Source organism: Aegilops tauschii, chromosome 6 (assembly GCF_002575655.3).
Source record: "Aegilops tauschii subsp. strangulata cultivar AL8/78 chromosome 6, Aet v6.0, whole genome shotgun sequence".
NCBI lineage: Eukaryota > Viridiplantae > Streptophyta > Magnoliopsida > Poales > Poaceae > Aegilops > Aegilops tauschii.
In genome coordinates, this window is record NC_053040.3 from 353502650 (window position 1) to 353516836 (window position 14187).

Below are 14187 nucleotides of genomic sequence, written 5' to 3' on the forward strand. Positions count from 1 at the left end.
TTGAACTATGTGGCCAAGCAGGTGTTCGAGTTTTGTGGCCGAGAGGTCACCTTGGCCTAGGTATCCAATCACCTTAGGAAGTGGAGAGCCAGATAGATCCTAGTGTCCAAGCTCAGAGACCTTACCGGCGCACAATGGGATCAAGACACTTACACTATCCTGTTGGAGGCAGAGCACTACCAAGGCTACATTGTGGTTAGCTCACATACCACTTGCTTAATCTTGTCTAACATACCAATCACAACTAACCAGATTATGTTTCTTTCTTAGGACCACCCCAAGGACGCAGAGTTCCTCAACACTCTCACCCAGAACTACTCACAGATGCATGAAATCTTCTCATATGGGCTGGCTACCGGGAAGCATGACATGAACTCTAGTGAGACGCTCAGTTCGCCTATGCCTAAGTATCCAGACACCCAAGAGTCACAGACTGTCGTCCTTGATGATCCTAATAAGAGTGGTGATCACGTTCATGTCCTTGATAGGAAGAGGAAGAGGGATGGTTTGATGGAAGAGGAGCTCATCATCTTTAGCAGCATGACTGATGCGGACAAGGAGGTGGAAACCACCATTAGGGAGAGCAAGTCAGTCAACGTCCACCCTGACATGTGCAACGCCTTCATGGAGCAAGGTGGCTTCAGTCCAGAGGCTCTGATGGCTGCTTTTAGCCACCTACTGGACAACAGGGCACAAGGTGTTAGGTTCGTTGCCATGGGGGCGCTCATAGGGTGCTCTGGCTTAGGACTTGGCTGGGCAAACACTACTACTAGTGTTGTTTCTGTTGGTGGTGATAGTGTACATGATGATCGACAACGATGACAATGACGACGTACATTTTGTGGTAGCTAGAGCTTGAAAACTGTGTATATTTTGATGAGGTGGTGTATACTAACCCCTCACGCCAATGGCAAGCTTGCGGTGATAGGATTACACTCTCTTTTGGATGTGGTGGTACGATGACACCATAGTAGTTAGGATGAACTTGCTCTCCCTTTATGATCATGCATGCCTAAGTTTTTTTATTCCATGTGTAGTGTGTTCCTTTTCTTGCTACTTGAATTGTTGTTATTTTGCCATGCCAGGAGTAGTGTGTGGTGTATATAGGAAGGGTTTCAGAGATTTAGAGCTTTTTTGAAATGGTCACCAGTATGAAGGATCCCCACCTGGATATATTTCAAAGTGGCCAAAATGCCATGAGATTGATCCAGTTTATAAGGAAAACTGGATTGAAAACCTAAACAAGTTAACCCCGTTTATGAGGGAAACCGGGCCGAAAAACCATACAACAAGGGTAAAAGAAGAAGAGAAACCAAAAACAATGGACGCCTGAGACAAGGCACGCCTAGCTAGCAAACCGAAGGACATTGCCACGAGGCACAAGTAGATGAGGAGAGTCGTAAATGAATCACAATACCAAGATTTGACAAGCAGCCTAACGCACCACACCGGCGTGCGTACCGAGCACCACGGTGCAGCAGAGAAGCATCCACATAAATAAGTGACTAGCACGAACCTTGACACAACACTCCGCCATGGAAAATCGGGTACCGAGCAACACAGAGATTTACAGTTCATGGAGAACAAGTTACCCGTTACAGAGATGCTTACTTCAAATTTGTGCTTAAGCAGACAAGCAATGTTAAAAATGGGCAAGCCTCATGATCAATTTCGCCTGTGTGGAATGAAAAATTTCATCATAATAGGCAAGCCACCAAACCATACACACATATACAAGGGGCAAAAAAACCATGTAGGCAACGAAAAGCGTTCGAAATATTCAGCCCGCCCGTTGTAAACTTGCCCCCATGGAGGCGTCGCCGAGGCGTGTGTGCCATGCCCCTCGCTCTCTTGGAGTTGGTGGCTGTCTCCAGGCGAAAGCCTTGATTCAATGTTGGATCGGCACATTGACGGCGTCCTCGACATCATATCTCTGTTGGGAGCTTTGTGTGTGGAGACATGGCTGATCCTTATTGCTCTCCTTTGGTGTTCATCGTTGTCCTCTATTGGTCCTATGCAGTGCAATGTACGCTCGTCGCTGGTGTTTCCAAGATGGTGTTTTCCTTAGATCGGAGCAAGTCCTGCCTTCCACTTGCCACTTCCTCTTAGACGCTCGAAGTGGATGTTGCGTTGACAAGCAATGTTGTACGGAAGGTGGTGGTCTTCGGAGGCGTCCGGCGCCGTCGAGACACAGTGTGTGTCAGTTGAGGATAGGCTCTTTTGTGTTGTAGCTTGTTTTGCGATGTTGTCCGTCCGTGGACTTTGTTGTGAGCGGTGTGGTGTGTGCTACGCTCATTGTTCGCAACGAGTGGTAGCTTCTTGTAATTTCAATTCTACCTTCTATAAAGTTATGGTACGGCTAGACATACTCTCAAAAAAAAAAGTAAACTTGCCCCCAACGAGCACGGTCGAACATATATAGCTGACGGAACTACCAAGGTGTAGCTTTGCTTCAGAAAGGGCGTGACGGGTGAGCAGTTAACATGCAGAGTTTGCCTAATGCGATTTCTGAATTCGGATGCGTGGTTCAGTTAAAATTAGCCTTTAGCCCCGTTGTTCCAAGAATTTTTTTGACACGAACGCTATCACACGCCTACAAACAGCTACTAGATCAGTCATCAGTTCACCACGCACGCCTGAATTCAGACGTTGCAATCAACGCCACCCAACCAAACACAGCCATATCGACAACACGAACGCTCTGCCGTCACCTCCCGTCGTGGTACTCGCAGCGGGCGGCGACGCCGGGCACGGGCTTGCCGAGGTGGGCCTCGCGGACGTCGAGGCGGCAGACGCACCGGCGGTAGAACTTGGAGCGCAGGAGGAGGCCGAGGATGTGCGCGCGCGCCCGGAGCACGAAGGCCAGCCTGACGGGCACCACCGCGGGGCCGAGGCGGCCGTTGTTGGGCTTGCTGTGCAGGTTGGCGCCCGCGCCGTAGAGCGGGACCTGCTTCCCCACCACGGACACCGTCACCACCCGCCCGCTCTTCCGCGCCTGGTAGAACTCCTTCATCTGCATGCAAACCCAAACACAACGCGGACGCTCGTCAGTCATGCAAAGTTGCAAACCCGACGAAAATTGTAGTATGGAGATTGCAGGTAATTTCTGCTGCCGGATGAAACCGGCTCTACCCTGCGACGCTTTTTACCGTCTTATCAGAAACCAGGAGTGTCAATGTACTTGCCATGGATAACACTGTGATACTAATTACTCGGAGCAAAAGTCCATGATGGGGGCCGGCTTTGCCTGCGCACTGGGGGCCATCATCTTGTTGGCCAGCACCGGATTCCCTCTCGCGAGCAGCAAAGTGCACTGCCAAATTAACGACCGGGCTAAAGGCGTGACGTCTGAAACCCAAAGCAGTAAAGGCGCAGCGTTCTCTGGAGGCGTCGTGAAAATTGAACAGTCTCGCGTTCGCATTGGCTCTTTGCCAGCGGCAGCAACGGTAGCAGGCCGTAGCCTGTGTGCAGCGGCGTGGCGTGGAGCATGCTGCAGCAGGCAGGCACACTGGTCGTCCTCCGTACCAGTACTCGCCCGTTGCAGAGGACGCCGGCCCACGAGGAGAGGGCAGAGGAGAGAGGAGCGCGTTCGTGTCGGCTTGGCCTCCCTGACTTCCGTCACGTGAACGCCATGCCAGAGGAAGAGGAACGCTCCGGTCTCACCTCGCGGCTGGTTGTTCACATTGTTGGGTAGTACTTCAACTTAGGCTGGTCATAGTGGAAATAATATAGCAAGTAACATAACACATCCCAATTTTTTTTGCTTACATGGTATATATTTAATGAGGAAAAAGATGGTTGGAGTAACATAATATGTTAACACATCCCAAGATAAAATAAGTCTACATTTTAATAAATGATGGCTTACCTGATACGATATACATATTAGAGCAAGTATAATAGAGCTGAGTCAGCGGGTTATAAAAAATAAACTAGTATATTTCTGCTTAGTTGGAGGAAAGAAAAGAGGAGAAAGAAGGTAACCGGGCTCTTCGTGAAGAACCAGCTCTAGCACGTGCTCATAGGCACTCTGTGAGAATGAAAGGTGAGCCACATAATAAAAAAATAGTACACTTATTTGATCTATTATTGTACATGTTGGCTATAAGATGGGCTGTAGATGACATGGCATTGGCTTGTAGCCAGCAGCTGACTATACTATTAACCGTGCTCTTACTGATAACATAGATTAGTAATATATGCATGTTACTAGTCTAAGTTACTCCTCACTATGGCTAGCCTAAGTTAATCACATACACCTCCCTATCGGTCTCAAGAAATAAAGCGCTACAGTGGTTCAATCCCCCGCAGGTAATTGACAGATGATCATTTGTTCCTTGTGAAGTGTGGATCACAACCACAAGGTCTTTCACTGGATGTTCATTCCAGATTTCTATAGTTTAAGCCCTGGATCAGGATGGCCCAATGCATGGCGAGCGAGTTCAGAAATCATCTGACGGCCTGGTCTGTGGAGGAAGCAGACGATATTGTTTAGTCACGTCGGTTTTTTCTTTTCTTTTCCCTTCCCAAAGCCGGAATTTGTTTTGGGCGTGTACTGCCACGGAAACGAATCTGGGCAGCGACAAATAGGAAGGGAACAGTGCTGCCAGGGTTTCCCGTGTGCTTTCTCCAGTACCTAGGTCATGGATGGGGTGTACGTATACTAGTGGCACACTTGTACTGCTCAGCTCATGGGTTTCCTTTAAAATGAAAAGAATCTCTGCTCGGCCATGGGAATGCTGAAAAGCAGACACGCTATCTCTGCGAAAATTTCCACGGCCCATTTGTGGAAAATGATTATTAATCATGGCCAGGGCAGCGTGCCAGTGACCAATCTCATTGACTCTATGCACAATGCAGCCGAAACCTCGCACTCACATGGAACTAAACTTTGCTACATTCCTAGTATGCTCCAAACAGACCATGACTACACACGGCTATACGATTTTGCTAAGGAAAAAAAAGTACTTCCTGGATTATCAACCTCCCCGATTATCTGGAAGCAGCGGCATGTGGTCACCTTTTGTTCTTTTCGCGTAAACAGCAATAACTAGGGTCAGATTCATAGCCTAATTAAGCCGGGGTGGCGTCGCGAGACGTAACGCTCACATCGCCTTCCGGATTCCAAATTTCCAATCCAGGCGAGGAGCCATTAAGTAAGGACAGCTGGTGATGTTAATGGCGCAGTGGTGGATGCAAATGGAAATGGATGCAATGGTGGATGCAAATGGAAATGGAAATATGCAATGGTGGATGCGACGACGATGGTGGCATGTACTGGTAGAAGGGCGGTGCACTTACGTTTCCGGAGGCGACGGTGAGGTCGTCGAAGAATAGGTGGAAGGGCGCGGCGGTGACGTGGAGGCCGAAGAAGGTGCCCCGGTTGCGGAACCGCAGCCTGACCGTCGCGTTGACCGACATCATCCTGGTGGGCACGCCCGTCCGGTCCGTCCCGCCCTGGATGTGGTACGACTCGAACACCACGCTCTGCAAAGCACTTTCACTCGTGAGAAACATTAAAATTCATCCGCTCGATTCGATCGATGTGCATGTTCCGAGCATGTTGTTGCCCTCGGAAATACTACTCGCATGCTGTGTGCATGTTTCGCCGTGTTTTTGGACTTTGGTTCTTGCCCAAATGCGCGGTTTGAAATTCAGAGTTTTTGTGGTCGTTGGGAGGAATCACGCTGTAGTTATTGCGTGCCTACAAAAATTGGAGCTTGAAACAGAGAACACAGCTTCTTCCTTGTCCTTGAAGCCGAAGAGGACGATTTCTACGCAAATGGCACGTATGGTAGGTAACAGTTCAGGTCACTGAGGGCAAGATGGCGGTATGATCCATGCTATCAGTAAATCCAAACAACAGGGCAAATTGCGTGAAGAAAGAGCACGCATCTTAGCAATGGAAGCTGACTGAAATGTGTAATCTGCAGAGCACTGGCGGTTGCGGGGAAAAGGGGGCGGCAGACCTTGACATCGACGTGGGGCTTGTATGACTTGCTCGCGCCCCACAGCACCAGCAGGAAGAAGGCGAAGACGGCGACGAACGCGAACGCCGCCAGCGCGTAGCACCTCCACGGCGACTGCGACCCGGGGCGGCCTCCGTCCTCGTCGTCGTCGTCCCCGAGGCTCCCGGCGCCGCTGCCGTGGCCGAGGCGGCGCCAGGGCACGGCCCCCGCCGCGCCGCCCGAGCGGAGCTGGTCGGAGAAGAGGAGGCGGCCGGTGAAGGACTCGCGGGAGTGGTGCGTCGCGGCGCCGGAGTGGTGGAAGTGGTAGTGGAGCGGGGACTCGGCCGGGGTGGAGCCGGCGAGCGACATCTTGTCGGCCGCGGCGCCGGCGCCGCCGCCGCAGCAGCCGCCGCCGGAGGCCACGACGTCCGGGTGGGAGGCGGCGGGGCTGTGGACGTAGTACGCCGGGCGGCGCGGGGAACGCGGGGGCGACGACGGCGCCAGGCTCGTCACGTCGGAGTCCGTCTTGGCGTGCCGTGCCATCTCGGGAGCGGGAGCGGCGCGGCGCGGCGTGATGGGCGTGTCTTCTGGGATACACTACTTGTGGAGTTGTGGGAGAAGCGCAACGGGTTTGGGGCCTTCCGCTTGAAGACGAAGGTTTTAAGTGGGTTTTGAAACCGTGCGTGCGTCAGTGGCGATAGACTGATGCAGCCCGAGCCTAGCGGGTCTGTATATACTGTGACCGTCTCCTGGTCCTAGGGCCACTGCGCCAGTGAGACATGGGTCGCTGCTACAGGCGTCTGGTGGCTACTAAACCGTTGTCTAAATTTTTACCGCCAGGATGGTGGCTTGAGCATCTCCATTCTTCAATGGGTGATGTAAAATAGCAGCTCAAAAACTGCTTGATGTAAATTATACATCACCAAAAATATGATTTTTACATGGTACAAGGTCGGCAGTAGATGATTTATTTTAGGGCACAAGGTCCTCAGGAGATGATTTATTTTAGTTACTCAAACTTCTTCTTCTTCGTTGATCTCGGTATCGACGAGCCCTCTTCCAGGCCGGCGACGGGAAGGGTGTGGCGGCGAAGGGAAGTGGCGGCGGTGATGCACGAGCGTGATGTGAAGGACCTGGAAGTTGGCGGTTACACTCGCGTGCGCGGCTGCATGCATTTTACATCCCCTCCCCAAGTGATGTATATTTACATCACGAGAGGCAAAATATACATCGTGATGTTAAAAAATTGGCCAAAATTTACATCACGGGCAGCTGTTTTTGCCTCCAGGTGATGTAAAACACGGTTACAGGCTATTTTACATCACCTATTGGAGATGCTCTTAGTCGGCCTAGTCCAACAACAAAAACATTTAGTCTATACAATTTTGTTCTTGCTGAAAATAAAGTTATGTTATGTTTTTTAAGATACTAAGCTCCATAGAAAGGGAGTTCTTCGATGCATCATGGATGGATTAGGCGAGTGGGTCCAAGTTAGAAGGTGTTAGCTATTTCACTGGATACAACTAATGGGTATTTCACATTTTGATCTGAATTTTTTAGGGGAGGTAGACATATATGTGATGAACATTCACATTTAAAAAAAAATTGACACATATAAAATTGGATTTTTGAAACTGGTATCATGGTATCACTTGAATGGTGGTATCATGTGATATTCTCCCCACACGTGTGTGATGCGCGTGTAGATATTCCAATACAACCGCGCATGATTTATGTGTGAGCCAGCGATTGACAACGATTTTTTTAACGGGACAATGAATATTATAGTGTAGAAACACAACAACCACAACCGCCCACCACTTGTACACTCACGGTAATCTGATGTCCAAATAAAGGTGATGTCGAAACCAACCACACCAACAAACCTTAAAAAAATAGCGCAATAAACAATAAAAACATTGGCAATTAAACGACTAAAAAAGTATACAACGTGTGCAACAACAAAAATTGATGCAAAAAAGCGCACATCTGCTTCTACTACTATGCTATGGGGAAATTACAGGGTGGTCCCTTTCTCCCCTAGCTACGCTTCTAACGGACCCGTGCGATTTACTAGGGTGTTTTTGTTAGAAAATAACTCATTTATCAATGCATAAGAACTCATTTATTAATGCATCAATCAAAAACATTAAGTAAGTCCAGCCTCTGCAACACACAGTGGCAAATCATTGGTTATGCACATTACAAACACAAGCAATGATAAAAAGGCTATGAAAGAAGCCAACACTCACGTACCATCTTACAAAAAAGCTACATCTACTACATCTTAGATTAATGGTGATGCTACACATTGTACACATCAAGATGCGGGACGTTGGCCGAAACAACAAATCTACGGTTGGTTCACCCTCTTGCCATTGAAGCGGTTGATAGAGGAAGAGGGAACCCACAACCTGGCTAGCGACGAGATGAGGAAACTTAGTGGCCTCCTTTTTTTTGCTTCGATGAACCTATGTACTTTTTGAAATTCATGAACTTTTTTGAATATGTGGATTTTTTCAAAACCATAAACTTTTTTTTTGAAATTCATGAACTTTTTTCATTTTCATGAACTTTTTTTATTCATATTTTTTTTTCTTTTTTTCAAAAGTCTACGGTCAAACGTCGACCGGTCAACCGTGACCGAGCAAACAAGGCGACCGTGAGAACAAGCGATAGGGGATGACCTAGATACTGGGCCGGCCCAGAATGCAAGGTGTGTGGGCATCAGGAACCTGTTCTAGCGCTTAAGGCGCCGAACAAGGGCTCCCTGGGCTCAACATACATTTTCGTGCTTACTATACGATGCTAGGGCTCAACGTAGGGAGTAACTAATTGAGCGGTACCCTTTGCCGAGTCCCTCAAAGGTCACTTTGGTGGGATGAGAGCGCGCCACGCGCTCCCAGCTGCCGCCATGTGTCGTATGTTGGGTGCTTCCTCGGAAATTTGTTTTTATTTATTTTTTGAACGCATTTCAGGTTTTAGATGGGTTTTTTTGGCTTTTACAAGGTTTTCCCTAGGTTTTAGACAAAACATTTGCAGAAGAAACTTGTTTTGCCCCAAAAAACGCATTTTTTCCGCTAGAGGCACAGGTTTGCTTGTCGCGGTGGCATAGATTTACTTCCGCATTGTGCCTCTTGGAAAAGGGGAAAACACATTTTTTTCTTCCGCAAGAGGCACAATTTTAATTCTCGTGAAGACACAGATTTGCTGTCACGAGAGACACAACTATGCCTCTAGGAAAGAGAAAAAAAATACATTTCTCTTTTTCCGCGAGAGGCACCGATTTGCTTCTCGTGAAGGCATATGCTTGCTTCCGCGAGAGGCACAACTCAAAAGAGAAAAAAAATGCATTTTTCTTCTTTCTTGAGAGGCACGGATTTGCTTCTCGTGGAGGCACATGTTTGTTTCCGTGAAAGGCACAACTGTGCAACGTGGAAAGGGAAAAACACGTTGTTTTTTCTTTCTCTCGTGATAGACACAGATTTATTTCCGCGAGAGGCACCTCTCGGAAAGGGAAAAAGTGGGGGAAAATCGTGCTTCCAGCTTGTTTCTTTTAGTTTTTTCTGTGAAAAAAAGTTTATTGAAACCTATTAACATGGGTCTATCTTCAAAGATCTCGATGCGAGAAATCCAATAATGAAAACGGTTCACGATTTGGACGCACGATTTAAGAGATAAAACATTTTAAATAAACAAATCTATGAAAAACAAAAAAAACTCTTTGCGTCGAGTGGCGCACTTCGCAAATTGGGAAGATGAAAGTTACCTTTGCAAGGATACCCTTAATTGATTTAGCTCAACATACATCTTTTTTTAGACAAACTCGACATACATCTTATAACCACCTCGGCCCTCTTAGGCTTCCACTATGTGAGGGACCATGCGGAATATACTGGGCCATAAGAATCAAGTGCACAATTCAAGCCTCAAGCTTAGGCCAATCGTTCGTTTTAGCGAAATCACTAATTGAGGAGCGCTCCCCGCAACGATTAGTCGGGGAGCGCTCCCCGCGTGCCAAGTGTCACGCGCGGAGCGCTCGAGAGACTTTTCTGAGGCGCTCCGCGCGTGACACTTGTCGCGCGCACGGCTTCTCCCGTGATTTCCGGTTTCCCTTTGTGGTTTTTTCCTTTTTTCACTTTAGTCCTTATACTTTTAATGTTTTGTAATACCTTTTGATCTGTTTTGAGATCTGTTTCTCTCTGGTGTGGGCGAACCGTCGTCGCGCACTGTTCTTTCTTTGCCGCCGTCTCCGCCCGTCGCGGCCGCCGCTCTTGTCGCGTGGTTACGGCGGCCCCTGTCCCGGCCGCCGCGCTTGTTGCCTGCTCTTACGGCGGTCCTTCTTTAGCGTCGACCGCGCTTCCCCGTTCGCGATATCATCGTTCCCTACCGGTTGCCTTCGTGGGTTCTCTGTTTCCCTTTCTCATTTCTCTTTTTGTTCCCATTATATTTCCGGGATATGGAGATTTATGGGGTAGTTACGGGTGGGAACTACCAACACTATCAGATGTCAAGTTTCAACTGGGTTTTGTGGGATTAGTTCTTGATAACCATTGTGTTCCTTGCAGTTATGGCTTGTCCTTTTTGCCGTATGCCTGGTGGCCCGTGTTCTTCTGTTGATTCTTCTGTAGATGGGTTCAGTGTGGTCCTGGATCGGCGTTGTTGGAGGCGTGTTGTAAGAATATCATTTTATAATTGTTCATTTTTTGGCACACACGCTTATTTCTTTTGGTGCTGCCCATGCTGTTTAGGTTTTGATTATGATCCTTGTTTTGATTTGTTGTGCAGTATGTTCCGTGCAGTGTTAGAGCTCATCTTGCTCGTTACATCGAGGAGTGTAGGGCTTTAGCCATAAGGAGGGGTGACGAAGATACTGATGTTGCTCTTCAGTGCAATGAGGGTTATTTGTATGGTGTTCTGTTTAGTCATGGTTGGGTGAGGAGCAAATTCCATGGTCCTTCCTGGGAACGATTGGTCAGTGATTATGGTGTTCATCCTCGTGATATAATGACCATTAGGCTTGAACATTATGGAACGTGGATTGGTATTGATTTTTATCGTGTTGGTCGTGGAGATGCGTTGTCTCTTTTACCGTATGTTGGTAAGGTTTATTTTTAAGTAAGTTTTTAGCTTGTTTTATTGTAGATGGTGATTTTTCTGTTCTCTTGAGCCTGTGTAATTATATTTTGTAGCTCTTGATGGTTTGAGCGACTCCGAGATGGAACTTGTTGGGAGTTGTTATTACACCCGTGGTGTTTTTCTTAATTATCAGCAGATGTATTTCATGAGGTGTCAACTCTTTGATGATGATTACATACCCTGTTGTCCTTTTGTTCACAGGATTGATTCCATGAATGTTAATGGTCATCATATGGTCAGATTTTTTTCCACTGTTTTTTTGTTTCTGTTTATTTATTTATTTTTATTATGTCTTCTATTTATAGTTTTGAATTTTTGTTCTATTTTTGATAGCTTGATGTTTTTTGTCAGGTTATTCCTGGTATTGTTGTGAGGAGTTTGAAGGAGTTTGTGACTTTTCCTAGGACTGACCTTTTAACTCTTGAAGTTACTTTTGAATCTGGTGATGATGAAATATATGTGAGCACTCCTTGCTCCTACTTCATTGGCTTGGGTAATAGAATGGTGTTCAAATAGGAAGGTTTCAGTGATTTTCTCCAGGCATCGTCTATTGAAGTAAACAGCTTGGTGCTGATAACTTTCAAAGAGCGTGATGGGAGGCTTGTTGTTATCTTCAATCTTCTGCCGCAGTGATGTTAGTTATAGCCTTTGAACATAATGGATTTTGTTTAAAAATCTATGCTACGGTTTAATGTTATTTAGATATATGAAATGATATGAACCTAAGTGTTCATTGTTGTTGTTTGTTTGTAGAAGAGGTATGGCTATGCATCTCTTTTAAAGATGTTTTTTTGGACGGATGTTATTTAATTGGGGTCATAGTTATAAATACAGTAGAGGCACGTGTGTTGTTTACTCCGAGGCACGGCTGTGCATCTCTTTTATGTGAGGCATGTGGATTGGGCAAATGCAGGCACGGAATTGAAGTCAGTACAGGCACGGTTGTGAGGAGGCACGAGTATACTGAGAGGAACGTGTGTGCAACGCCAAAGTTGTACGGGCGATTACGCGTGCCGAACACGTAGAGATACTATGGGTTTCATGCGAGAGGCACGTGTGTGTAGTACGTAGAGTTACTGTTGGTTTTATGTGAGGCACGTGGATTGATCAAACGGAGGCACGGAATTGTAGTCAGTACAGGCACGGTTGTGTGGAGGTACGAGTATACAGAGAGGAGCGTGTGTGCGGCACCAAAGTTGCACGGGCGATCACGTGTGCGGAGCACGTAGAGTTACTGTGGGTTTCATGTGAGGCACGTTGATCGAGTAATCGGAGGCACGGAAGTGAAGTCAGTACAAGCACGGTTGTGAGGAGGCACGGTTTTGAACCCTCTTGCTGCTGTCAAGTTTATAGAGGCACGGATGTATGGCAGCAGAGGCATCAGTCCGAATATTTGGTTAGAAAGACTCGGTTGTGGATGCACAGGTGTGAAGTCTCTAGGGTCATGGGTGCGTGGCACCACAGGCATGGGTTGAGTAGACACTTAGAGAGTCACGGCTGTACATAGGTCAGTTGCACACGGTAATGTAGTTTTGTGGCATCGTGCAGAACTGGTGTACGGAGAGGAACTTGTGTGCAATAGCAAGGATTTTCTGAATGGACGGAGCGGTTTTTTATGTGAAATGGTTGTGTTGTGTGATTTTAATTTTTTTTCAATGTGGTTAAAGTAACAAAGTTCTTGTCGCTTGCGTCTGTGTGCCGAATGTTCTTCTGCAATATTTATGAATTGTTCACGCCAATGTTGAATAAGCATTCTACTGAAAGTTTACAACGATACCATCACATATTCTTGTAAATGCACGATGTATCTTGTAAAGGTTGAGTATGAAAATTATAATACAATATCATGTGACATATCTCTCGTTCTATAATCATGGATACAATATATGCTTGCTCAATACTGGGACATAACTTACTAATAGTAAAACAGTAATACAATATATGCTTGCTCAATACTACGTCACCACTGTGTTCAAAGTTCAGACGTAAAATAGTAATACAATACAAACAGCATCTTTGAGCAACAACAAACATATTTACAACTTGGGTTCATTCAATCTAAATTATCATAATAGTAGTGCCACGCACCCGATCCCTTGATCACGGCAGATCAATCAATCACGGCACGATCCTACTAGTTTAATGCAGACATCCATTTTCTCGCAATTTACCAACCACTGTTTCCCTTCCGGCGCTTCCAGCCGCTGGAAGATCCCTCGTCTTTGTTCTTACGTGGGCGGAGTCTTTCTTTCATTGGTTGTTGGTGGAGGTGACGTAGCCCGTTCTTGATGATTAGGATTCTACGGTACAAATCGTAGGTAACATACCCATCCTTTGCCGCGTACTCAAGGTGTATCGGGGAAAGTGGCTTCCACTCCCAGAACTAGTGCTTCTCCTTTGAGAATGATTTCTTCATGTTCTTGTATGAGGGGTCGATGATGGCCGCTGCAAGGTCTCCCATGGAGTCCCTTTCTCTACCACCCTTGATGCAGAATAGCCTCTGGATGTCGACGTGGTGCTCGTCTGGAATTTTGATCCATGCACGGGCAAGCATGGTCTTGTCGTTCCTGGTGTCGATGCAATGAAAGTTATTGCTTTCCGTTGCAGGAAGTCAACTAACGCCTGGGAGCGCTCGGACCTGCAGTAGTGGTATACAAGGACATGCTCGCGCATGGCAAGTTGGACGACAGCGATCCCTTGTCGTATGTAACTGCTCTTACGTGTGTACTCGAGGTCGAGGCCGACGAACTTGTTCTTCTCCTCCTTTAGCCATTCCTCGTACTTTTTGATGATCCGCTCCACGGTCCTTGGGTCATTGGTGTACACCACCTCCAACACGGTTGTACCGTGGGTAGTGATGTGTTCGGTGAGTGTTGTTAGTTTCCCGTCGTCCATGGCTGGAGGTGTGCGGTGGTGAACTGCGGCCGGTGAGAAACTTTCGAGGAAGAGGATGCAAATGGAGTCGGAAAAGTGAAAGGGATCTTTTGTCGTGCAAAAAAGGAAACCGCCAAAGAGCAGTTGCTAGTCACCCGGCGGTTCCAGACGTAGATTTTCGGAAACAGGCGTTTGTTTTATCTATTTTTTAAGATTTTCACTTATC

At 47.1% G+C, this 14187-nt stretch overlaps 2 protein-coding genes across 2 annotated transcripts; both read right to left on the minus strand.

Moving 5' to 3' along the window:
• Positions 1 to 2526: 2526 nt before the first annotated feature.
• On the minus strand, positions 2527 to 6634 carry LOC109780680 (uncharacterized). The gene is made up of 3 exons (XM_020339257.3): positions 5970 to 6634; positions 5302 to 5487; positions 2527 to 3013 (listed from the first exon to the last, which is right to left on the minus strand). The coding sequence occupies exons 1-3, from the start codon at positions 6489 to 6491 to the stop codon at positions 2708 to 2710; spliced, it is 1014 nt and encodes a 337-aa protein (XP_020194846.1). The 5' UTR covers positions 6492 to 6634; the 3' UTR covers positions 2527 to 2707.
• Positions 6635 to 13470: 6836 nt separating this feature from the next.
• On the minus strand, positions 13471 to 13982 carry LOC141026084 (uncharacterized). Its single transcript, XM_073502047.1, has 2 exons — positions 13726 to 13982; positions 13471 to 13654 (listed from the first exon to the last, which is right to left on the minus strand). The coding sequence occupies exons 1-2, from the start codon at positions 13980 to 13982 to the stop codon at positions 13471 to 13473; spliced, it is 441 nt and encodes a 146-aa protein (XP_073358148.1).
• Between the last annotated feature and the right edge of the window lie 205 nt (positions 13983 to 14187).